We start from the raw sequence: 26,655 nt of genomic DNA on the forward strand, positions 1-26,655 counted from the left end.
ATATGAAATATATCAATTCTTTAAAAAAACTTAATTCTTTATAAATTTTGAATCTCATCTCTATACAATTTAATATAACATAAACGGTTTAAATTTAATCAAATTCAAATTTATTTAGTGAATGATACAAATTATGGTGTAATTTGTATTTAGCTAATTAGCTTTGAAAGAGATTACACAAATTTTAGTGTATTCTATGCACTTATAATTATAGTTTATTTTGACGTGCAATAAATTTTAGTTTATCAATATTGAACTAAACTCAAAAAAAGGCATTGACCCGAGTAGTAGATAATCCAGCAAAGACAAATATTTTATCAATGTATTGTGATGTTGAAACCAATTTTTTTTTTTTTTTTGACATTTTGGTGCACAAACGCGGAAGTTATAAATACAGACTAACGTTTTACTGAATGTTTTGGGGGGAAAAATTGTTGACCCAGGAAGCACAAAGGTTTTACAATGAAATAAAAATCTCATTCAAGTTTTATCATGTATAAAAAATTTTATATCTTTGTGGAATAATATCGATATAAAATATTAGCTAAATAGAAAGTCTAATCATATACTCTAAAGTGTAAATAATTTATTAAGTTAATGTATCTCGATTGCAAAAAATACACTATTAATTTACTAAGTTGTTTATACTGGATTAATATTTCAATTATCGACAACTATCATTTCTCGATTATTAATGGTGGGTTTTTAGTGTTTGAATACGTAATGATATCTCAACTACTTGTTTTAAGATTGTTTTAAAACCAGTCTTAATTAATAGGATTAATATATGTTATAAATTTTAAGCGTTGCATTTACTTTTTCGATTAATCATTCAAATTACATAATTTCATTTTTATATAATTCTAAAATGATCTTATTGAACGTATTTGTAATGTCTTTTTATTTGAAGTTTTTAAAATTGTGATGCAAAAACGGTCTACTTATGGTTAGAAAATTATACGTCGTATAAGTTATAGTGTGACCTGGTTTTACAATAACAAAAGAATATAAAGCCTCTCCCACTAAAGCGCAACCTAATTTTTTAAAGCTATTGTTCGAAACAATATTCTCTATGAAAATGCCACCTCGACTCTTATTTTCTATCGTGATGAAATTGTAAACTTCCTTCAAATAAAATCTAAACTTTTAAAATTGTTTATAAGAATTTCATGACCGATATTAAAATATTTAAATCATTCAAATGTACACCACTTTTCTCAATATCTTTGGTGATGTAGCGTGTTTCTGATGCTATATAAACGTGAACGTTACGCTTAATATACATGCGAATAATAATAATAACCATCATTTTTGTTTGAAAAACTGAAATAGGTTACAACTGGATCTCAAATAAAGTAATACTTTGCTTTCAACGGAGAAAATTTGGAGCAAGTAGGCGTATGAAGTTTATGAGAAAAGAATCTTTTAGAATAGAGTTCATTACATTAACGTGAGAAATAAATCTAGAACTAACGACAAAGTATTAGGTATTAGAAATTGAAAGCAATGAATTGCTTTAGACCGGTAGAATATGAATGACAAGAATAAGGGGAAATTGTTAAGAACTGCATAATCGCATAGCAGGTTTGCTTAGATTTAATCGTTGAAACAATCTTTCGAAAATCAGACTAAAGAACTCTGCAGTAGTAAATCTAAATTAACAATATAAAACTTCCAGAATTATGAGGATAGGTTTTCAAAGAATTTGATGCGCTCTTCTTTAAACTTAGATTGCTTATATATGTAGTTAATTTTTCAAAATTAAAATATTCAGCTTTAAATAATAATAATGTATGATGACGATTGTGTGGGTTTTTTTAAAGTTGCGTCTTGGTAACGAAACGATATTAACTGCTGAATAATCATTCACAGTTGCATTACTGGTTTCTTATAAATTGAATCAAAGTGATTATATAATTCTATGTTTTGTTTAAAAGTTTTTTTTTGGCTTGTCTCCATATTCTTAAATCTTGTTTTTTTTTAAAAAAAATTCATTTTAGGCTTTTGGACAAGAGAAAAAAAAATCGCAGAAAAAACTGCGATGAGTGATCGAAAAGTTATTTTGGTCATGATTTTCTAGATTGAGAAAAACTAGTCGGGAAAAATCATTTTATAAGTTCCAATAGTAAAAAGGAATGTTATATAAAATTTGATTTTAAATTGGAAGATGTACACGATACTCTTTTTTTTTATTATTTTATTTCAGAAATTAAAATTATTAGTCCAAATAGTACTACATTCAAAATGTAATGGATAACGTTAGATTCACTCATTTGATTTTAAAATGTTATAAAAGAAATTGAAGAAAGCAAATTGTTGCTAGATTTTTTTTAAACTTTCCCGGCAACATTTGGTGGCGCCATCTGTTGTTTAAACTTTTTATATTTTTAACTAAAATATATAAAATGACTAAAAGCTTAATTTTGAGGGTAAGGATGGGTTTTTATAAAACATTTTAATGACGATTTTACTATTTAGCATTTAAGTGCGACCCTACTGGAGATACACACGATCCCCTTTATCTCCCCACCCTCTCGACCATTCATCACCAAAATTTAATAGCGTCAATACCCCTAATACACAAGCCTCCCTGCAAAATTTCAGAAATTTTCGACATAAAGCACAGGAGTTATTACGCTTCAAAGAGGGTGAACAAAATCGTGCTCTCTCCTCACACACTCATTCATACATACAAAAAAGAAAACAATGTTTTTGCATTTCTCGACGTTTCGAGGTCTCGAGTTCAAAAATATAAAAATCTTGGGGGGTTATTTTTTGACCGATCGCCATATTTTCCCTCTGTTAAGTTAAATATAACAGCCGGGAAGGTAAAAATATTGTGCGTTACTTATTGATTCTGTCTCGTATCAATAGTTTACTCACATCTATATACCATCGATGGTTCCTAGAATATCTATTCTACTGCTTCAATTGACATTATATAATGAAACCAATAGAAATATATATATTACATTTGGGCGAATACTACAGAATATCAGAAATTCGAGATCTCGAATGTTACGAATATCGTGCCATAAGTACGGTCACAGTTGCGAATCCTGAAGTATTCGAAGGTTAACTCAAGATTAAATTAAGTAGGTATTCAAATATTTGAGAGAAGTGATATTCGCCCATCTCTAATTTAGACAAATGACATTACTAAAAAAAGTCGACACAAAGATATAACTTAAGAGTGCTTAAAAGCAGAATAAACTTGATAAGTGAAGGATTCGGAGGAACCCAAAAGGAGGTTAACTCAAAAATGAAAAATATTTGAATAATTATAAAGAATCTTTTATTAACACGCGCAAGACAAAATTGTACTGCGGATGGTTCGATAAATCATATTTGTCGCCATAAATGATTTTTAAAAACAATGTTTTGAAGTTCGGATAAATAAATTTTAAATTTTTTTGTCGATGGGGAGCGCGGAAGCTTTTGTTGCCTGCCCCTCTTGGATCTTCCTTTGAACTTGATGCGGTTGTAAAAACTTTCTTTTGAACACTCGACAAATATTTATCTCCCCCACTGAACACTAGTAGTTGGTCACGGGGGTTTACGCCCGGTCAACGGGCTGACCACGTGGAGTTTTCCTGGTTTTCTTCACGTTTATAACACCCAAATAATGACCACTTTCCCATAAAATATCTCCCGAAAAGCATTCTTCCCTCGGCAGCCGTATACGAATAAAACCAAACCTCAAGAAATATTTCAATATTTTATAAAAAGTCTATACAAACGTTTTCGCTTATAGAATAAGAAATTCTATAATAGAAAGCTTATATATTACATACTATTTGAAAGATCAAATATTACTACACAAAATAAAGTAAAATCTCAAAATTTTGTGAAATAGTCATTTAGATATCATATAACTACAAGATTTTTTTTAATAAAAGACTTGAAGACTTGCATATTTGAATTGCAAATATATCGTATATTTAAATTTATTTTTTGTTACGGCTAACGGGAATCTTAGCCAAGTACAAGTTCAGGGTTGTCGATACTCGAGAGTCCGTACCCCAAGGTTCGAATCTATTCTGGGGTATATGTTCGTTCTTGCTCCGCACTCATCAACGTCCTAACAACAAGGGACCAAGTCACAAACTGTCTGACCCTACCGGTTCCTCTCGTACCGCGCAGGATTACTATCGCAACGACTTCCGTTGCCGCGGTTAGGGGTCTTCTGCCTTAGGGGTGTTTAGTCATAATCCCACGAACAATAACTTCGCGCCACTAGCCACTGGAAGAAGCACATGTACCAAGTGTCCGTTACATTTTTCTTCCATTAATATCTTGTCAAACTAGGAAAGGACGTGCCTGATTTAAAAACACCAATTCAAGACAACTCTTATTCGCGTTTTTCATGAACTATAGAGGGCGCTGAATTTTTACAAAATGGCTACTTTATCTGGGTCGCTTGTAACTAGTAATGTAAAATTAATCATATATTACTGCCCGATATAATGATATATGCTGCTTGCAGCTGTTTATCGAGAAATTTTATACTATCAGAACAATTATTGCTAGCGGGATACGTCATTATGTGGTATCGAAGCAAGTTAGCGAGATCGTTCTATGCATATTTGTGCCCTTTGTGTTAAAAACATCAGCTTTGACATTGTCCTATCAGGGTTAGATTTACAAGTAAAAAGCTATGTAAATTGTTGCTTAGGCTTCGACTTTCAAGCAGCCTCAAACATTTGTACAAACAAAAAAAAAAAATTAAAGTCGAATTTTGTAATAAACATTTTTTTACAAACCAACAAAACATACTTCACTTTTTATTTTGTGTAGTATTTCGTTAATTTTTTTTCTAAGAATTAACGTAAGGTCTTTCTTTTAAAAAAAATGATAAAACCAATTTTAAAAAAGATTTTTAAAGGAATGGGTATAAAAATTTAATTAAATTCAGTTATAAAACAGAAGACTAGTGAAACCTCACATCTTTTTCTTCCAATAACCGTATTGAATCAGAGAGATAGTCCGATTTAATTTTTTCTTTTTATGATTCACTTCTAAAATTGTGAAGGGTTGGTAAGGGGACTTACATTCAGCTTAAGGCTTCGAAATGCTTAAATCCGACCCTCTATCCCACACACAATAACTGGCATTTTAACTTTAAGAAAATATCTTTTAAAATTGACAGCATAACTTGTTCGTGTAAAATTGGACAATCGGGAAACTGCCAATTCCTAAGTCTAATTCACTCTTTCACAATTCGGAGAAGCTCATAAATATAACCGACCGATTTCCGAATAATCATCCGTTTTTCCTGTGAGAATAGACGAAAACTTATATTAGGCTCCCGTAAATCTTTGAAATTGCAATTTGGAACGCAACAGAAACCTTTGCTTTTTCTATTGTTATTCATATTTACTGCTGATAATACACAAGAATTAATCAAACGACCCAGATAGAATAGTTTTGTTTTTAAACACCAGAGGGCGAGCATTCGGTGAAAAATGCGAATAAGAAAAATTATGCATTTCTGTGCTGTCATTCAGACAACCATCTAGTTAATATTAGAGTTAAACTTTAAAAGAATTATAATAATTTTAAAATTTCATTTCATGAGAGTTATTCGAATGACAGAATGAACTTTCTCATTTCTTAATGTATAAATTAAACTCTATAATGCACTATTTGGAACAAATTTCTTTCTTTATTCTTCCGGTTTCATCAGCAGAAAGGAATTGACAAGGATAAAATTCACATTCGGGAAATCTTTAAATCGCATCTTGTAGAATTATTAGAATGACACGAAACTGTTGCAAAGTATGATGTCACTTCTAAAATAATGCAGTTAGAAACTGGTCAAGTTACTTTTTTTTTTTTTTTTTTTGCAATTTAATATATTAATGTTTTATAATCACTTTTACATCTTTTTGAAACAAACGATTTACTTCGTTCTAAAGGTTATTAGATATATACTTTGGATACCTGACTGCAAACAAAATTTCATCTAAACGTAATAAAAAAGTTAATTGTAAAATACATAGAAATTTTAAAATTTAATTATCAATATAATTACCGTCAAATATGTTTTGAATGTTATTTTTATTCCTGAATAAATACTTAGTGTATGGAATTACGTTTATAAATATTAAAATATATATATATTTATTTATTTATTTATTTATTTAACGCGTAAAATCGTCATTAAGTGCGACATACTGGAGATACACACGACCCCCTTTATTTTCCCACTCCCTCGACCTTTAATTACCAAAATATACTAGCATCAATACCCCTAATACACAAACCTCCCTGCAAAATTTCGGAAATTTTCGACATAAAGCACGGGATTCAAGCATTAAAGAGGGTGAACAAAATCGTGCCCCCTCCCCATAATTTTTTTGCATTTCTCGACGTTTCAAGGTCCCCGAATCCAAAATTGTAAAAATCTTTGAGAGTCATTTTTTGACTGATTGCTATAGTTTTCTTCTGTTATTTATAATAGCCAGGAAAAGCAATATTATTAATTGTGTGTATATATATATATATATATATATAATCATTGAATAAATTTGTGTGATGTGAAACTGTACAAATAACTCTTATCTTTATATCAAAATTAAAATGAATTTTTAGAGCGACTCAATACGGAAGCGGATATATGTACAGTACAGCGCATATAAATCTCTTCTTGGCATTGTGTTTTATTACGTCTTCCCACCTATTCAATTTTTTGTGTCGTTTTATGTGACGTTATATTATAATATATTTACGCGTCACACCACACAATACAACATATTAAAATACTTTAACGATATATTTAACTGTTTAAAATCATTTTTAAAACAATATTTAAGATGAGGTATACTCCGGTATATATTAATCTCTCGTTATAATGCATTCAGATTTGCAACAGGCTGAGAAACCACGTTGCACCCGTCTGTATTACAAGTATGCTGTATGAAAACAAACAACTTTCTGGTGATTATCCGATACTTTTCTAGCTCATTATCTTAGAAATTAATGCAAATTTATTCAGTTTATACGAATTTATAAACTCTTACAAATTCTAAAATTTCACAAAACTTATCATTCAAGACAATAATAAATTTTTTTCTGCAAATAATGTAGGTTACTTTCCAAGTGCGTGCTGTAGTATTTGATACATATCTAAGTTTTAATTATTTTAAATGAAAGTCTAGAAATAATGTTTAAACATGCTCTAATTTTCTTCTTTAGAGCGAAATATAAAAAGAATTTTAAAAATGAAGACAAATTCAGATTTATTTTTTACATCATTTAATGTCTTTTGATGTTTTTTTTTCTTTTAATAATTTTGTATTTCCATTTATTAGTGCGTTACAACAAAGAAAATTATAATTTTTAATTATTTTTCTGAATATTTGGAATATAATAATAATAATAATAATACATAAAATCGCGTGCCAGGCAAATCCTTTCTTTAACACACATCTAAAGTAATTCGCACTCCTGGCATAGAAATTAATTAAATTTCTATGCCATTTTTATATCTATTGTGTATATCTGTAAGACTAACTTATATACATCATTTTATAGTATACAGAATTAAAGCATTCTCAAAATTTACAGTCTTAAATTTAATTTTAGAAATTGATATTTTCATTATTCATAAATAAATAAAATTAATGCTGTGGTTCAGTAATTCTTAGTTTAATGGAAGTTTTTAAATTAAGACAATAATTATCGAGTGTTGGTGATTTTGTTTTTCTTTTATATTTCCTTGCAATTACAAAAATAGAAATTATTAGAACATAACTTATTGAGTTAAGTCTATTATAAGTTCAGATTTGGCCCTTTTATAAATTTAACAGTTCATCTTTATAAGTTATTCACTCGAACAGTTCTATAGAAACCTAATGACTAATCGCTTTTATAAATATTAAATTTCTCAATTTAACACTTATAAAGTGTAACATTTCTCTAAGTCATGTTCGTGATTGACCTTTGATGTATTTTTTTTTATTTTAAATATTAAATCATTTTTTAACTGTTAAATTTGAGTAATATTCAAGAACAATCGCATGAAAGGCTAATCTAAATAGAGAATGAAGCGTAAGAAATGTGATCTCTCCAATCATCTCCGAATAAAAATAAAATATAACATGTAAATAAATAAAAATAACGTTTTGTTTTCTTATAATTTATCTTTTCGATAATATTTACAACTTATTATTATATATATAAAAAAATTACTTTAAATTACGACAGCGGTGATATTTATATTGTTACGTATTGTTATGTATTGATTTTATTGTTGTAATTTTATATTATTGCATATAATGATTGTAATGAATGCATTATTATAATTTTTGAACTTGATTCTTGGCTTATCTATTAAGAAAAATTTTGAATTCGTAAAATACACAAATTTTTTCACATTTTTAAGTGTTGCAAGACCAGTTTTTTTTCTCCTGATCTCAAATATTTAAGAGGTTTTTAGGGTGTACATATTGATTTTTTCTCTAGGTTAAGAGGACATTCCACGAGAAATAATTCCTACTTTCGAAAGTATAATTACACGTTCGGAACTGGGATGGAGAGAAGCAAGCCAGGGTTTATATTAGCGCCATCTGTTAGCGAAAATAATATTTTTCGAAGAAGAAAAGATATTACTTTTTTTTAAAATAAATTTATATATTATTTTATTTTATTACTTTAGAAATAAAGCATTAAAATGATATATTTAAATTATAAAACTCGTCTTAATTATTAACAAATATTATACAGGTTAAGAGAACAGGAGCTTAATGAGAATGGAGAAAGTTTTATGATTTAGAGTATTACTTCCTGTTTTCAACATTCACAAGCGCACATACAATCTTTTCCAGTTTCTCTTCTTGGGCGTGACTTATCTAAATAATAAAAAGAAAAAGAAGACAATTTATATGTAAACGTGTACCAGTGGATACATTATATTTAACAGTTAACTAAGTTAAATTGGGTTAAAATTACAATTTCAAATGTCTTTGATTTGGCAGTATAGATTAATTTTGATAGGTTAGTTTCTTAATTATTGGCATATAAGAAGTTATTTTAATTATATCCTCCCTTATCCTTAATACATATTCGTTCGGCAGTAAAGCCGAACTTCATTAAATCTATAATCTTAATATAAACAAAAAGAAATAGTGCAGATAAACACGCCCTTATCAATGTTTCTATGTTTATCCGCATCAGGCAAGCGGAAAATTTTCCGTAAAAAATTGATTTGTCATTATTATTGTTTTTTTTTATCTAAATGCCCATTTATACAAGGATCTATATATAAATAAACAATAAAGATGTTATCATTTACCTCCAAGAAAAGTTGCATTTTTAATGGGACGTCTTGGTTTATTCTTCTTAACGCCACTAAAGCAAGAAAATATCATTTTTTCTCCCGTTAAATGCACCATTCCTGGATCCGAAGTTATGTTACCGAATGGAGTCATCAACTTAAATGAATTTTTAAATATTTTTTAATAAGCATAAAGTATTTTAATTTTGTATAAATTATCTTGTAAAAGTTTTAATTTACTTTTTAAAGTATTAATTTTAGATATTATCAACCGGTAAATAAATAAATAAATAAAAACACTTAACTGTTTTCGGTTCTTGTGATATAATTTGGCTGGCTTTGCGCTTTTCTATTATACAATTGACGTGAGCTTTTTGATTTTTATTCAGCATCTTCTAAAAATAATTTAAATACGTAAATTATGTTTACTTTGTTTATTTAAAATGTATTTTAAATCATTAGTTTCTAATCAGATACGTACGCATTTCAAAAAATTTCCGTTTCTACTAAAATTTAGCCTAATTTTGATCACCTACTTTTCGTTGAAAAAGTCGGAAAACATTTCAGAAATAAATAATAATAAAAGAAAAAAGAAACATTTCAACGCTTCGTTACATTTCTTAATGACGTCATTTCTCCTAATAATTCTAACGGAACAAATTATTTTTAATTATTCACATTTAATTCCAACATCCTAAATTTTTTATAGTTTTTATTCTTCTCTATTTTTGTGTATGTCAAATATAAAATTTATTTTTAAATTATTTATTATTATTTTGAATTTGTTTTATTCGCTTTCGTGTCATATCATTCAGATTTTTTTTTCTTTATTTTTTCCTCATTTCTTCCATTTTTTTATATGCATATAGGGAAATTGAAATATATAAATCTTATGAAGTAAGGAGGAAAATCTAGATGCGTTTAAACGTTAACGTTACAACTAAATTTGCATTTCAAATAGTATCTACTGTTTATTTTACATATAAAAATCAAAAATTACGTTGCTATTTTTTAAAGTAAATCTATAAATTCTAAAAATAGCCTGTAATTTTTAAAGTATAGAATTAATATACATGAAATACTGTGTTACATTCTATCTATACAATACTTATAAAAGTATGTAAACTTATATTTGTAAGTTTATTTTTTTTATTCTATAAGTTTTACATAATAATATTACACGTGTAAAATAATTCTTAGTAATCTATATATGTATAAAATTATTATATAAAAATTAAGTTAATAATGTTACTTAAAAACAGAAAAAAATCTATATATTTTAAAATATTTTAACCATGCAATTATATATATTACTGTATTTACAGTATAAATTTAATATGTATACTATATACTGTATGTAGGTATGTATCTATACTGTATATACACTGTATTTACTGTGTATATAGTTCAATTAAATACGGTAAACAAATTATTATTAAAATTCGAAAAATTAAGATTCTTGCTGAAATCTTTTAAAGTAAAAAAATTAAGCAATAATTTGTATACAGTTAATTTATTTTCGTGCGTATTTAATACAGATTTAAAACTAAAGATAAATTTAGTAAAACTTAAAATAATACCATGACGTGGAAACAGTCATGTTTATTTAGGACAATAAGATAAGGATTATTACCAGAAGTCGTATTGTCCAACTTCAATTCTTATATCGTATACGGTTCTAGTTTACTGAGTAATCTGGTAGTTTCTTATCCGGATGAAATGCATCAAATCCCTTCCCACCCTCTTATCTTAATATGATAAAATGCAATCAGAACGTAAGATTCACGAGGAAGAGGACAAATGCCTTTTCCACAACCCAATAATTTGTTTCTCTCCGATGCTTACAGTGAATTTGTACTGAATGGTATTAATCATTATTCGATAATGATTAAATTTCAATTAAAACTGATTCGTAATGGTTGAATAAGAATTGATGAAGATTATTACAACTGAGTACAATAATCTCTTACTAATGAATCGAGAAACGATGAGAAAGTTTTAGTGATTAGACTCTAAATTACTTTAAACTTTTAATGTGAGCATCTCTCTTTAAAAGTCATTTGCATTAGTAAAATTCTGTTCTAATTAATTCATTAACAATAAATTAACTTAATTAATTCATTAAAATTTCTGAAAAATTTCCGTTTTTTTAAAAAAAAACATCGCTTTAATTTTAAAGATGAAACTTTAATTAATATACAGTATTTACTTTATCTGTACATAAAATATTACTTTATACTTACGAATAATTGCAGAATATAAGAAATATTTCAATAAAAGCTTACCCCTGCGGAATCATCGATTTGTAATTTTAAAGGTAGAGACAATTTTTTGGGTACCACTTCGCTAGCCACAGCATTCAGAGGTTCTTCTTCTATAGATGCAACTTGTCGATTCTCCGAGAAAACTAAAAATTAAAATTTGTGATTAATTATTGCAACGAAAATATCGTTTACTTTACTAAATAAAAACATATACTTGATTTTCTTGAATTGTACAAGGGCACTCTCGACGTTGAGATCTAATATACATCCCAGCCAAAACAAATACTCCGATGATCACAGTCATGGTTACTACAGTGTAAGATATAATCCTGGTTAATTTTTGCGAGTTTGATCCAGGTTGTTTGTAAGCCTGCTCGGAAATAAAATTAATTTAAAAAAATAATAAGACACTGTAAAATTTTCATTATCACATAAACACGTTAAAAGTTTCATAAACACGTCTTACGGGAGGGAGTATATCTTGCCCCATAGAATTGTAATCAACGGTAGCCATGTCTTCGTGAGGAAGCTTCTTCATGTACTCCACGGATTCAAAATCTAAGTAGCGAGTGTTCCGAATGATTCGGGCGTGCTCCCTCTTTGCCTTTTAACGGACTTACTACTAAACACAAGTGTTAGATTAAAGGCTATTATAATAAACTACGGACCGAAACGTTAGAGAACAATGTGCTTCTTACCAATGGTATGGTCTAATGATCAGGTCAACGTCTTACGTTCAATCTGTATCTCATTCTAGGCCGTTACACTCATGCTCTGTTGCAATTTGTTAAATCTTACCAAACACACGCTGGTTTACAAAACCCCTTCTTACCGAAATGTACCCTTTTTTCCAGAACGAAGTAAATGTACGGATTTGTTTACAAGACACATTTTTCATAATGAAAACGTTAATGTGTTTCAATTATTAGCGATTAAAATGTAAACAAAAGAATAGAACAAACCACGTGATCCAAATATATTACCTATTAAAAGATTTTAAAAGAGCAATAAACTCATTAACTTTATTTTAATCTGCAAAAAGAAAAGTATTGTACGGATTTTTAATTCGACGCCTTCATAGCCATAAACAATAAATACTTTCTCTTTCCAGTGGCGATATATATGATTTAGACATAATAAATTTACTTGTTATTAATCTAATAAAATAATTTATCATATTTATATCGTTTATTATTATATTAATTTACTGTATAATTTACCAATCTACTCTTTCAGATGATTTAATTTTATCGCAAGTCGAATGGCTTTAACCTATTGTTGTTTTATATATAGAATATTATGTGTTTATTCTTTATATAGAAAATTGAATAACTGCAGATATAAGTCGGAAGTAAAATACATTAAGGCGTTTCCCAAAACTTTTTTTTATTGTTTTATTGTGTATTTAATTCCTAGCAATTCAATATTGCTGCGGTTAATAAAATAATTCATGGGCGCTTCCGTTTGAAAAATGTCAAGACAACATATTATTATTGTTATTTTATTTAATAGGTCTATTTAGATTATTAAACTAGATCTATAGAATAATTTAATAATAAAAAATATTCTTAATATATTTGTTTTTAAAATTTAAAAATGGCCTAATTAATTTTTACCACTTGATCAGTTTTGTGCCAATTGTCCTAAAAATCTTAAGGAATTTTCATAGAGTTTAACCATCACTCTTTAAAAATGACTAAATAAATCATTAAAATAAACATTCAGCAAATTATTAGTTAATTGAGGAAAATAAATTATGTTTTTGATTATAATTATTTAACCAAAATTAATTATTTATTAGATGAAATTAGTATGTTCGTCCAACTTAAAAAATTTAAATTTAAGTTGATAAAAAATTTATTATTTTAAGATTAAACTTCTCATTACAAAAAAAATCATATAAAAATTGTGTGAAGTGGTAAGAAAAAGAGAGAGAAAAAAAAGAAATCAGAAAATAAGGAAAATTAATTTTTTTTTTCCAAGAAAGGAAATAAGAAGGAAATTTAAAAAGGAAATAAGATGAAATCTGTATAATTTTTTTTTTATACTATAATATATCTATCTATATAGGACTTTTGTAAATGTGTAGAGACATTACAGTATAGGCGTATATACAGTATATAATACTGTATAAAGTAAGAAGGAATATGTATTCTATGCTTGTACATTTAAGCTTAAATATATTACACTGATCAAATTGTAAATACTTTGCTGACTTTTTAAATTATAAAATAATTGAAAATGTGTATAAATTGTACGTAAAAGTTGGTTATAAGTTATGTAAGTTTTATTAAGGATAAACGGATATTAATTACACGGAATTAATTGCATTTTTCTTTAATAAAATATTACAAAAGTTCCTATTCCTGTGTAATGCAACGCTCTCCTTGAAAAACTTTTTTTTTATAATTTGATTTTATGTTGATTACTCCTTACAGATACGATACTTAAATGTTAAAGAAATATTCCGGACAGTTTATTTTTCTTCAACTTGTAAGAAAATTTAAGTTTAAAATTAAAATTAAAATTTAGTTATGGATTTTCTCTCCCTCTCTTCAACTTACGTGAACATTTAAATTTAATTTTAAAAAATAATGAATTAAAAAGAATTTTATTAATGTGATAAATGTATGAATTTAGTTTTTAATTTCGTTTTTATTAGTTATATTATATTAACTAACAAAAATGTAGCTGGATAAGCCATATGTGCACGTATTGTTTGCTTTATTGCTTATCAAACTATTTATATTTTTATTTAAACTAAAAATAAAAATTATATATATCATATATAGATCTTAATACGGGTAAATAACCTGAAAAATTGAGCTTTTATTTTAAATTTTAAAAATAAAATATTTATTCGTTTTAGTTTATCTATTTTTAAAATTTCGATTTTGTTTGATATATATGCATTAAGATAGCCTTTAACATGCCTATCGTGGCTTTCATAATGACAGGTATAGAAACATGGGATGAGCACGATCGAGAGCTTGTATGGGGCCCGGAGATAGGCGGGCCCCTTTTGTCTTTTTTGTTTTTGAACAAATGAAATACGTAGAATATTTTTTTTTATTAATCAAAAGCAGTCTTAAATAGTTTTAACTTTTGTTAGCATAAATAACATTCATTTATACAAATAGGAACAACTAGAGCCCGAAGTTTTCTCCGGGCCCGAAGAAATATTCCCAGCTTCTCTCGACGGAGCTGGGAATGAGAGATGACAGGGCACAACACAGTAATGGATTAAGTCCCTTTAAGGCTTTAGGCTAAATTTTGTTGTAAGGACTATTGTATAAGTGTTTTTTTTTTTTAAATTAAAAAGACAATAAAATCCTTGGTTAATGTTACCTATGGTTCCAAGATGGCGGCTCGTCTCTGATTCCAGCAAATAAAAGAAGGGAAACAGTGCGGACGCACGTTCTAACCTAACATAACCTATTCTAATAAATTACCATAATTATTACCAACAAAATTATTAAAATAGGTTAGGTAAGGTTAGAACGTGCGTTCCCACTGTTTCCTTCCTGGAATCAGACGAGCCACCATCTTGGAACCATAGGTAACATTAACCAAATCCTTAAATAATAAAAATGTTTTTGTTATATTATATTATATTATATTATAACTTTTTAAACGTTCATTTTTGGAGGCATATCTTTTTGCTATGTAATTTTTGCGGTCGCTCGAGACGACGAGGTTTTAGGCGCCTAATGGGTAATTGGCCACTGGCACAGATTAACCGCTAGTTAATCTGTGGCCATTAGCCACATGATCTACTCAACCATGAAAATTTCTGAGCCGATTTCAATTCGAATTCTCTAGATAAGCAGGTTTGTGTCTGACAGGTTTCTCAATTGTGGTCTACTTTGGCCTAGGCCATCTGGCCGTATAGTGAATTTATTCAATGATAATAAAATATAAAACTTGAATAAGCCTTTTAATTCTTATTTTTATTGTGATGAGACTCTTAATGTTTGTTTTCTTCGCTTTTATTCAAATATGTAGAAGTAAGAAAGTCATGCATTTATGAATCTTTTTACGTCACAAAACGAATATTATATAGCTTATAATGCCTTATAAATAAAAATAACTAAAAATCTTCAAAATTCTTAAATTTATATCATTGTGAAAAAGGTTTTTTTACAGTTATGGTCATATTCACAACCAAGGATCAAAAGTTAGAGTTATAAGTTAACCAATTACCATTTACTTTAGTACATGAACATTAATTGGTTAACTTCTAACTAACTTTTGATTCTTGGTTGTAAATATAGACATTAAAGACTATATATATAAATACATGGGGGATCCGTAGAAGCACTCGAGTAAAAAAATTCCATAAATTATAATCGTAAAAGCAATTGACAGGTAACGCTTAAACCCTCGACCATGGCCGCTTTGGTGCAATACTGTATTCTGTATTCTGTATTCTATTCGTGACACAGAAACCCCCCAAAATTTATTGATGTAATTATTTGTCTTCAAGCTTCGCCCCTCCTGGAAAATTTTCTGCAGACGCCCATCTATAAACATATACATAACAATAGCGTTGCAATACGTAGAAAATGGTACGGATAAATAACCTGAAAAATCGAGTTTTTATTCTAAAATTCTAATTTAATCAACTCATAATTAAACTAAATAAAAAAAAATTATCCACTTTCGGACACAAAACTAAACAGAGAACAATTTAAACGACTTATGCTCTTAAAATTTGGAATATTCTGTCGTAACTTTTAAGATATAAAATAGTGTAATATAAAAGGACAAATAACAACCTAAAGCTTAGAAAATTTTCAAAAAACACTTTAATTTTTCAGGTTTTTTTAGAAATAATTTGAATAATTCGAATATTAATAGACAAATATTTGTCTGTTTAAATCGAAGAAATGTGCTTTGATCCTAAATCTTAACAGAGACTTCTAGAATTAATATTTTAATTAGCTGTAATATAACTTTTTACTATTACATTTATCATTGTTTTCTCTTTCCGTAAAATTACCATTAAAAATTTCGAAATAAATGTTTTTATGGGTGCATTTAAAATCTATTTAACGACCCTATAAATTTCGCAAATTACGTTATTAGTTAACTTATATTTTTCAAAAACGTGGATTCATTTTTAGGCTTTGAAATGCCGTATTATATTAGTTACAAGCAATTTTCAAATCTTTCTTAAATCACGTGATACGATGTCACGCGCTAGATACCTCACTTCTTTTTGATCATCAGAATGGATCGTTCATTATTGTTATTATGTTATTAGATATAATATAAATTCGAAGAAAATTTAAACAAAATATTTAAAATGTTATTGTACACGGATATAACTTTTAAAAATAAAAATTATTTTAATTTCTACGAAATATACAAAGTTTTATTCCAAATATTTTGACAAAAACAACAATACTCAGTTATCTTTCTGTATGTCTTCTGCTTTCATCTTGCACGGAGTCTCAAGCGTTATTATGATCTAAATAAAAAGACGTGTAATGAGATGGTTGTGTTAAAATGCCCACTTTTTACTTGCAAAGCGTATAGAATCAAACCTCGATGTAGCGACTTCCTTAAATAACACCACAGAAAACCCGTGAAAGAATTTCTCCCTTCTGTATCTATGAATTATTAAGTGTACGATTTTGTATTGTAAACGACTTAATAGCATGACTTCTCTCAAAACTTGTTTGTGGACTACTTCAATTATACAATTTTTGAATTGTTTGAAGTATTTAAATTTAGCTCCACACTCGGTTTACTGCTATATACAGAAGCGGATGATGGCGCCTAGTCGGGTTTATATGATCAATAGCTACGAAGCATTTCAACGAGGATTGAGAAATGGCTGGATTATCCATATTTCATTTAAAACAGAAATACTAAAATTCGTTTGAATATTTTTATATCAGCACTTTCTCAAGCCATGTTCCGAAACAGTTTTACTGTATAACCAAGATTTTATTTAAAAAAAAATAATAATAATTACAATAGCCCCTATACATTTTACATAAAATACTGTGTTTTCCACAGAAGAGATTAGTATTAGCTTTTCATATTAATCCTTTATAGATAATAGTAATATAAATAAATAACTTATTAAATGATATTATTAAAAAATGATGGTTTCTTTAATAATTATTTTATCATCGCAGTTTCGTTAAATACTTTTATCATTTTGATAAAACATTTGGTCTTTTCATAAATTGAATATATTATAAAATAGTATTTATGTTTTGTCCAAAGCATTATATTTCATTAATCATCATCATTATTATTTATTCAGCGATTAGGAATTTCGATTGTTCCCGTCATTATCATGTTGTTACTTTTTTTTTACCAGTTGATATTAGAAAACTTTTTGTTGAATTTTTTTGCAAGAAAAGTATTATCGTATGATTAAAAATTATATTTTACACATTTGTTTTATTAAATTTTTTGCCTCGAACTTTAAACAATTGGGTGTATTTTAGTAGAAAAATTATAATTACTGAACAGTAATAATTTCACGTCGTTTTATCTATTTGTAACATTGTTATTATTTTGTAAAAAACAAAATAAAATACAGTATTTTATATTCAAATTAAGTTTTGTTTTTCTTTTTGACATATTTTTTATATCTTAATTTTAAAAGATTTTTATCTGATTTTATGGTTCATAAATAATTAACTTACTTGGAGTAATGTCATTTCGGGTTAATAATACATTTGAAGAATGAGAAAAGTTCATATAAATCTTGGTTAAACCTTAAACAATTTCAAATAAACAATTTCGAAAAGAACTTTTACCATTTCCTTAAAAAAAAAAAAAAATTCTTCCTGTAGTTTCTTATGTTCTATGGTTTATTTTATTGTTATTGCTATTTGTATTCTATTTTCTGAAACATTCTACTTATTCGTAAAAATTTTCTGAGAATAAGTCAATTGTTAACAACGAAACTGATGAATCATCTATCGATGAATCTATTTTTCTAAGAAAATATTAGCTGAAGTATTATCAGTCTTTAAAAGTAAATAAATGGATCAGTAATCAAATTTTGCTTTGTACAATTCATACCACTGGAGATCGTTTACTTGAATTGTTAAAACTTGCCACGAAGATCGTTAACAATTTACAAAATAAAGTCATGAAGTTGAGCTTACTCTAACTTGTTTATTCCCTTGACGAGTCTTTACTTCTCCCAAAAGTTCTGCCGTTATTCGGTTAGTAAATTATTAAAATATTTATATTGAATTCTACTTGTATAAGTTAAGGTGTAATTTAATCCTGTAAATATTTTAAACGTGGAAAATTTAAATCAAATTAATTGTGAAGTTGCGAATGAAAGGAAATTCTTGCAAGGAATCTGTTTCTGAATTATCGAAAAATGTTTTTAACTGAATATATTTATAATTATCACTAAAAATATCGGTAAATTATTATTTGAGTGGGTTTAAATATTGTTTAATGGAGTAGAATAAAAGTTTACTTTTATTTTTCTACTCCATTAAACAATATTTAAACCCGTTGACAGTAAGAGAATTTGTAAATGGATTCATATTGAATTTCTTAACGACTATTCAAATACTAATCTATTTATAAACGTGTCATCTATGAGAAACACACCACCTTCTTTCGTATTGTTCTCGGATTAGTGACGTTTTAACTAAAGTTTATTACCATTTTAAAGTTTATTACCAATATTTTGCATCTTTACATCAAAATAATTAATAATTTTATCTTAAAATTCGATTAATTTTCTTTTATTTTTCGGTTTAGATTCAAAACAGATTTCAGATAGAGTTATTTTTATAAAATTATCCAATAATAAATAATATTAACCTAAATTTAAAATTTTCCTGTATTAAGTTCGTATTCATTTTAAGTGTCGCCATCTCTCGATGATTATTAAGATTAGATATATACGCATTTTATAGTCGATTTTTTAAAAAATAAATTTTTAACGAATAAATTAAAAATAAAAATTTATTATTAGTTTTTTGCAAATCTTTCGTGCCACCAGTTCTAGTTCTTGTTTAAAATTTTATATAAAACTAATAAATGTTTTGTATTAATAATTACTTATAGCATTAATATTGCTGCTTTTATCAATCGATACCAGAGGGCACTTCCTTATCTCTGTTTTGTATTCAGGAAAAATTGATGATGACGTCAGCATCACATGATGATTACAAATCGGAAATTACTGCTTTCTGGTTTGTCATGCTTGACAGTAAACTATTTAAACACGTTTAAACAATCAATTTCTACACTTTAATTGAATAAGTGTTCCAATCCCAAACAGTCTAGTCACCTTTTCGTACAGCTTCTCTAACAATCAATACGCGATATTGTTTTAATTATTAAATTATGAAACCCGTTAAAGCTTTTAAACGTAAAATTTTAAGAATTGTTTAATTTCTTTTTAAGTTTAAAAGATATTTACTCTTTTAATTAACATTCAAGGGATATAATCTCTAAAAATATGTTCCATTAGAATAATAAGCTTAAAACGAAACCTCTGAATTCATATGAGATAATTATCATTCAGATAATCCTTATTTAAAGCGACAGAAATATATATATATAAAACGAAGAAAATATCATTAAAATAATATTAATTTTACATGTATTATAAGGAAAAAGATGGAATAATATTTATTAAATTTCTTGATATTTTTAATACTGTAATAGCAACGAAATTTTCCGTTTACTAAATCTAAATATATAAAATTTATATCGAAATATTTTATTATTTTCTATTTACAAAGTAAAAGCTCGTTTATCGTGAAAGTCATCCTTGATTTTAATCAGGGAAACAATACTTAACACGTGAATCTATTTTTCGATTATTATTATTATTACTATTATTATTATTCACAGATGTAAAAGTTCCATACGAGTCTACTTCTAAAGATGAAAAATTATAAATCGATTAAGAATATTTCGGAAAATTCATTAATTTTTCACTTAAAAAAATACAGTGAATTTCGAGCGAACTTGTTTGCTTAAAATACACCAATGAGAATTTTTAAAATTACAAACAATCGCTTTGTTATGGATGAACTATTCGCCGCTACCCATCTCCTGTAACCATTAAGAATGTCGGACTTTGATCCAGGCGGATAACGCTTCCGAGAATTTTTACAAAATATTATTAATTTCATATAAATATGTAAAAGTTTAATGGTGATATTGGCCGGAGACAAAGAAAATTTCGAAACTGTAACGAAACGACATTAGACGTAAATCCTTTCGCCCCATTACTTCTCAACCGACCGACCAATCAGGAACGTCAGAAAAAAGGAAGCTCAAGAGGAGACTTTAAATATCCCGCGACTATGGCGCCACCTGTTAGATGCGCATGAGCAGTAAGTCAGTTTGACTGCATCCGTCCATTCGACAATCATGTCCCGAAGGAAACAGCCAAATCCTAAGAACATCAAGCAACAAGGTGAATTATATTCGATCTAATTTATTATTTAACTTATTTATATGAATTTTTTGAACTTATTTAATTTATAATTTTATAAATAATTATTGTATAATTAAATAAATCAACGGTAAAGTTAAAGATACCCGGATCAGTATAGAGTCAGTGATGGCGGATCTGGTCCGTGCGACTTTTTCAAGAAATGTCGAAACAGATGATAACGTAGATACAACTTGTTTCATTTCCTATATTGTCGATGAGATGACGTCGTTGATACGTTAAAGCTGTTCGAAATTTATATTAATTGATACTTAATACTTTTATCAGTGGTGGAATGCGTAGATGGGTACAGTCCACCCACTTGTTAATGGAGAAGCGGATCATAAGTTGTGACGGAGATGACTTGTTTCCCTCTTTGTATTCCTTCATTTGTACTCGCTGTATTTCTTTCTCGTTTCGTCTACCGATTTTTCCCTACAATTAACTATTGTTTCCGCGCGTGCTGCTTTAAAAATTTAATCAATTTCACACGTGTTTTTATGCGTAATAATTATTTATTTATTTTTTTTTAAATCGGGATTTTTAGAGGTTGCGCCCGTCTCGCGGAATTTTTTTTTATTTTAAAGGAATTTTAAAAAATTAACGCGGTTTTTAAGCTTTTAAATTGTTAAATTATTATTTTTATTGGTAAATATTTCGGAGTTTATTACTTATCATCGTGATCGTCGGACGTCTGTTCATTGTTCGATCACTCGATGTTTAAGCGTTATGGTTCTTTTTTTTTCTTGGGATGTTTTATGTATTTTAAAATGCTACTATTAAGGTTAAGATTTTAACCATTTTTAGGGTTATTCTTTATTCCTTATCAAACGGGGTCAAAGGAGAACGTGGTGTTCTGAATCTGTTTACCGGGATAGCTCCAAAATGATTACACAGGATTTGTTGATGTCATTGTAACTGCAAAGACAAAAATATATATTTGTCATCGATTATTCTTTTATCATGTTTACTCTTAGGTATCTCGACTAATATTTTATAGAATTATTATTATTAATTTTTTTTTAATTATTTTAACTTGTTTTAAATTGGGTATTATATATTTTTATAATGGAAACGAACTTTCGATTCTAAATAAATAAAATAAATATAATTGAAACGATTTATTTATATTATCATTTAGTTTAAATTTAATATTACTTGTCGAAAGAAAAAGTAATTTAAGATGGTGTAATATATTTTTAAAATGAAAGCATTTCCGAATCCATAAATATTAACATTTTCGTTTTTTCTTCGTTCATTTATAGAAAAAAAGTTATATATTTATGCCTACATTTTGCTTATTTAATAATAATAATTTTTTTTAAAGTTTAAAATATATAAAACAATAATTATTAATAATAAGTTTTTATAGAGATGTTTATCACTTCCTTGTTAAATTTCTATTAATTATTATGATTAAGTAATAAGAATATTTATAGAAGCATCTTCATCATTTGAAATTATCGTAATAAAAGAAAGAAGGGGGAAAAAAAGAGCATCTTAACACTTTTGCAAGCAGACAAAACTTCTTTTCTGATGAAATTTGAGTAGGTATCCACTTGAAATCGATGAGGGAGTTGTATTCCCAACGCTGTAATTAATTCCAAATAGCTCACTCTTAAATAATAAGTGTCTTTTATCTTGTCTCAAAATTCTCGCATCCTTCAAATTAAAAAAAAAAACATTATTATTATTATTGTTATTATTATATAAGCCACTCTACTTACGAAATATTATAAAATCTTGAAACGAGTGCTTAGTATCCTAGGAGGAAAAATAAATGTGGCTAACAATAGGAAAATATTTAGTAGCCAGCAAATTGATTATTTAATAGGTGAGCATGTTAAGTCATTTATAGACCTGCATATCTACTGTAGAGCAATTGCTTCATTAGATGTTTAGATTATCACTGGCTACACAAATTGTGTAATGATTGTGTTCCCAATTTCATTTCAAATGTGTGTCGTGAGTAGATGTACATGACACACATATGAGTCCAAAAGGTAAAAATATCATGACGACATTGAAAAGTTAGATTATCTGCAGATCAGCTATCAATGCAATAGATACAGAAAAATTACCGATGATAAATTTAAATGTGGTTTTAAAAAAATTTATATCCGAAAAAAGGAAATGTACAATTAAATTATTATTATTATTATTATTACTGTGTGAAATATTTTAAATACTTTCGTTTTAAGGAAATATAATTAAAGAAAGAAGTGGAGATTGAAAATGCGAAGGAATTTTATTTTTATTTTATTTTCTTTTTCTTTTACCTAATTCCTTTACCTCTTACTGAGAAGTAGGGAAAATAACGCGTTTTCGTAACAGGATGCTAGCTGATCAAACTTCCTCTACTTCTTACAGTTGACTATCATCTAGAATTAGATAAGTGAAGATTAGGAAGTTTGCATATACTTTAAAATTTTTCATTTGTAAATTCGAAAAAATATATATTTAATTTAAACAATTAACTGATAAACACGTAACGTGTTCGTACAGGTGCGACGAGTTATCCGCCATTGTAAAAGACGTTTAAGTTCCTCCGATGCGGGTTTCGATGATGGTCATTCGGTGACGTAGGAGTTTTGACCTTGATGACGTAAAATCTGTTTTCCTTCCATCTGTAAAGGGTGAACATTTTTAATTCCTCATACTTTCTTGACTTGTTTATCCAACAGGAAGACATTTTATACTTAATACATCTCTCACGATTCTCGTACTTTTGTTTTGCGGGGTGTGTTTTGTTTCACCCGTCTAAATCTGCACCGAGTAACGAATCCGACAATCCTATTCGCACACTTCTTTAAACTGAACAAAAGGGGATTTTTTGTTACACCCATCTCCACTCCGATCATCCAATCGATGCGTCATCACTCACGTGTCGCATTCGTAAAATATTTTTAAGTTTATTTAAATAAAATTTATATAAATATATATATATATATAAATATTTTCACATGTTTTTTTAGTAGAGAAGAATTTTTTAAGTCCTCTTTCGGAGAATATCGTTCCAATACACTGCAGGTTCTATTGTCCAGTTTACGGTTTTGTTTCTAATTTTAGTATACCACATCGTTTAAACGATACATCGTGACATCAATCGAAACACGACATTATTATGCCCTTAGGTATTCTTCATGATACTAATGATGACGTTTGAGGTTTGCGTATGATATTAGTGAAGAGAAAAAATTAATAATAATAATAGTTAAAAAATTACGATAAAATCGTGATTACGCTTGTTTTTGTAATAAAAATAACGTTATTCAATAGAAAATAAGTGGATGGAGAGCTTCAAATTTCATGTAAATTAGAATATTGTAAATTGCTTGTCATTAGTTGTAGGTGTTGTTTACCGTGCGACACGGTTCAGTTTTTAAATCAGATAAATGTCATCCTATCCAATTGTTACAGTCGTCTTTATGAAAGTTTAAAGTAAAAATTCTTATTTCATAGTTTGGCAAAGATTCGAAACTTGAGTTATAGTGTATGATGTAGGGTGGAGTCGATGGCTCACTCGAACACGGTACCTTGTACTGTTTCCATTGTCGTTGTCATGGAAACGTCGTCTCCTTGGTGATGCTGGACAAGTATCGATTTTGATACTTTGCGACATTTTTCCACAAAAACTGTCTGAACTCAATTCGCTACATCTGGAGTGAGGATGTTTTCAAAACGCCTTTGGCGGTTTAGAAACAGGGGTGGGTTAACAGGAATTGACAAACCAGGTGGGTTTAAGAAACTTAAGGCTATTCTGTGTGTCCTCCGGTTCAAACAGACCCTATGGGGAGAAATAAAAGTACATGTAAACTAATGGACGATCCATCGATTTTATTATATTTAAACAGCGTAAAATGTTTTTAATACGTTAAACAGGGCTTGTATCTATATTTCTATTTATCTGAAATATTCGACTGGAAGATAAATTTAACCGATTGTGAGTTCTCTCGAGCCAAAGAGGGCCAAGGACATCTCAATTCAACCACCTGCTAACTTAGATGTTTTGGCTTTTTCTTAACAGTTGCATCGATTCTCTTTTCTCCTCGACAGCCCCTCTACGTGGCTGCAATATTTCCTCTCGTTCCGCAACGTCGCACAACTCAACGGACACCTTCTGTTAACAACCATCCTTATTCCTTCCACCCCCACAGGTGGTTAGAAGATGGACTGGTCGGGATGATGGGGCGTCGCACTTCCCGCATCCTGATAGTCCCCCTGCCACAGTCCTTAGACAACGTCTGATTCAAAGGTAAATGTTTAGTATTACAGAATGCGATTCGCTAGACCGTCACACTGTTTCTCGACTTTTGTATTTCATGTCGTTAACCTCGCTCCGATGCGTATCGGAGGATAGAACATACTTGTTGCCCCCGCGGCCTGTGCCTTACACCATACTCTTTTCCGTTCCTTGTTCTCCCTAACTCTAGGCAAAAACTAATTTATATTTTCTTTTTTCTCTAGTTTGTGTGGTTGAGCTGCTATTCTCTCGCAGTGCGGTTAACGATTTACTTGTTGAGTATGAAAAGTGATGTGTAAACTTTTCTTTATGGGATTCTCGAGTGTTTACGGTTTTAAAAAATGGAGGAAAAAATTGGGTTTTCGGTCCGTAGAAGTCGTACTTATCGTATAACTAGCTTTTCGGGAAGAGGCGCGATGCTCTGGTTTTCTGACTATTGATCTCGCGAAAGTATTTCATATTCTGCGACTGAAAGTCGCCGTTACCTTGACAACATCGTCAAGACATACACAAACACCCTCATGACATTTCTCCGCCGCGCAATTTGGTAGAAGGGATCAATAGAAAGCACAAGGATATTGAACCTCGGAATTCTTTTCGCCCCCATCCTCAACCCCCGCGTCGAATGAAGACGAGGTGAACGTCCGACATGTCCCGGGATGAACGGAGGGAGAAGTCCTGGGCCCCCACGACTCCATGCCCTCAGGTAAGAAAAGGGGAACTCCCCGATCGATTAGTCTTGCCCCTCAGTCCCGTGATCAGCTGCATCTGGAGTCAGGTCTGTGTACAGGATGGTTGCTATAGCAACTCGTTTCTGCGCGCGCGCTATCACCACCCTCTATATCTCGATTCGATAGACCTTTTTTTTCTCTCCTCCACCACCACCAAAGAGGTAATTTTTATCCTTAATTCGCGCCGTTTATCGCTATAGAAGAGCGGTCCAAATTAGTTAAATTCGGCAATTCCCACCCCCCCTCGTTTGGCGCGACGGTGGGAAAAAGCCTTTATGGAATCGCGGAAGGGATCGAAAAAGTAACTTTCATTAAGTCGGGTTAACGCTGCCCGAAAGTAGTTTTGCGTAATCTCTTAAAATTGTTCATTTTCTCCCTCTCTCATCTCTAATTCTTTCCAGTTGACTCGCTCTAATTACCGTAGTTTGAGACATCCTGCTTGTTTACTCGGCGATGAGTCAGGCTGTGCGGATTGCGGAGTCGTTGACGGTTGCTATGGCGACCAATCGAACTACCTGCACTACAGCTTTTGCTTTACATCATCCAGTGGCTAAACGCATCAAACTATAGACACCTGGCACCGCAATATTTTTGTCTACTTGGTTCCTTGTTCTTGTTTTCTATCGCGTGGGAATTTTAATCCCATTAAATATCTACTACACAATTTAATCTTTCTCAAACTTTTTTCTTTTCTT

At 29.0% G+C, this 26,655-nt stretch overlaps 2 protein-coding genes and 1 long non-coding RNA gene across 5 annotated transcripts in view; 1 reads left to right on the plus strand and 2 right to left on the minus strand.

Annotated features, from left to right (window-relative positions):
* Positions 1 to 8,681: 8,681 nt before the first annotated feature.
* On the minus strand, positions 8,682 to 22,952 carry LOC136982899 (uncharacterized). Its single transcript, XM_067279457.1, has 6 exons — positions 21,094 to 22,952; positions 11,750 to 11,911; positions 11,563 to 11,673; positions 9,583 to 9,672; positions 9,296 to 9,434; positions 8,682 to 8,852 (listed from the first exon to the last, which is right to left on the minus strand). Exons 1-6 carry the CDS (start codon positions 21,187 to 21,189, stop codon positions 8,794 to 8,796), a joined length of 657 nt encoding a protein of 218 aa, XP_067135558.1. The 5' UTR covers positions 21,190 to 22,952; the 3' UTR covers positions 8,682 to 8,793.
* The window catches only part of LOC136982898 (ras-responsive element-binding protein 1-like), a 47,738-nt gene continuing 41,807 nt past the window's right edge, over positions 20,725 to 26,655 (plus strand). Inside the window, exons 1-2 of one of the 3 annotated variants that reach the window (XM_067279455.1) lie at positions 20,915 to 20,968; positions 25,014 to 25,241. Coding sequence is in view for 1 of the 3 variants with exons in the window: in XM_067279454.1 (XP_067135555.1) it covers positions 20,923 to 20,968 (46 nt within the window). In the remaining 2 variants the exon portion in view is untranslated. The other 2 variants (XM_067279454.1, XM_067279456.1) reach the window with 2 other exon arrangements.
* LOC136982900 (uncharacterized) lies at positions 23,305 to 26,520 on the minus strand. Its single transcript, XR_010881944.1, has 3 exons — positions 26,380 to 26,520; positions 23,465 to 23,613; positions 23,305 to 23,367 (listed from the first exon to the last, which is right to left on the minus strand). It is a non-coding gene; the product is annotated as an uncharacterized lncRNA (long non-coding RNA).

Source organism: Centruroides vittatus, unplaced genomic scaffold (genome assembly GCF_030686945.1).
Source record: "Centruroides vittatus isolate TY-2023 unplaced genomic scaffold, ASM3068694v2 contig_874, whole genome shotgun sequence".
NCBI lineage: Eukaryota > Metazoa > Arthropoda > Arachnida > Scorpiones > Buthidae > Centruroides > Centruroides vittatus.

Coding starts and splice junctions, on each gene's coding strand:
- LOC136982899 (XM_067279457.1), bottom strand. CDS start 21,189: ATGAAACAAGTTGTATCTACGTTATCATCTGTTTCGACATTTCTTGAA. Junction 9,435..9,582: donor TATCACAAGAACCGAAAACA/GTTAAGTGTTTT, acceptor AATTCATTTAAG/TTGATGACTCCATTCGGTAA. Junction 8,853..9,295: donor AAATGCAACTTTTCTTGGAG/GTAAATGATAAC, acceptor TTTATTATTTAG/ATAAGTCACGCCCAAGAAGA.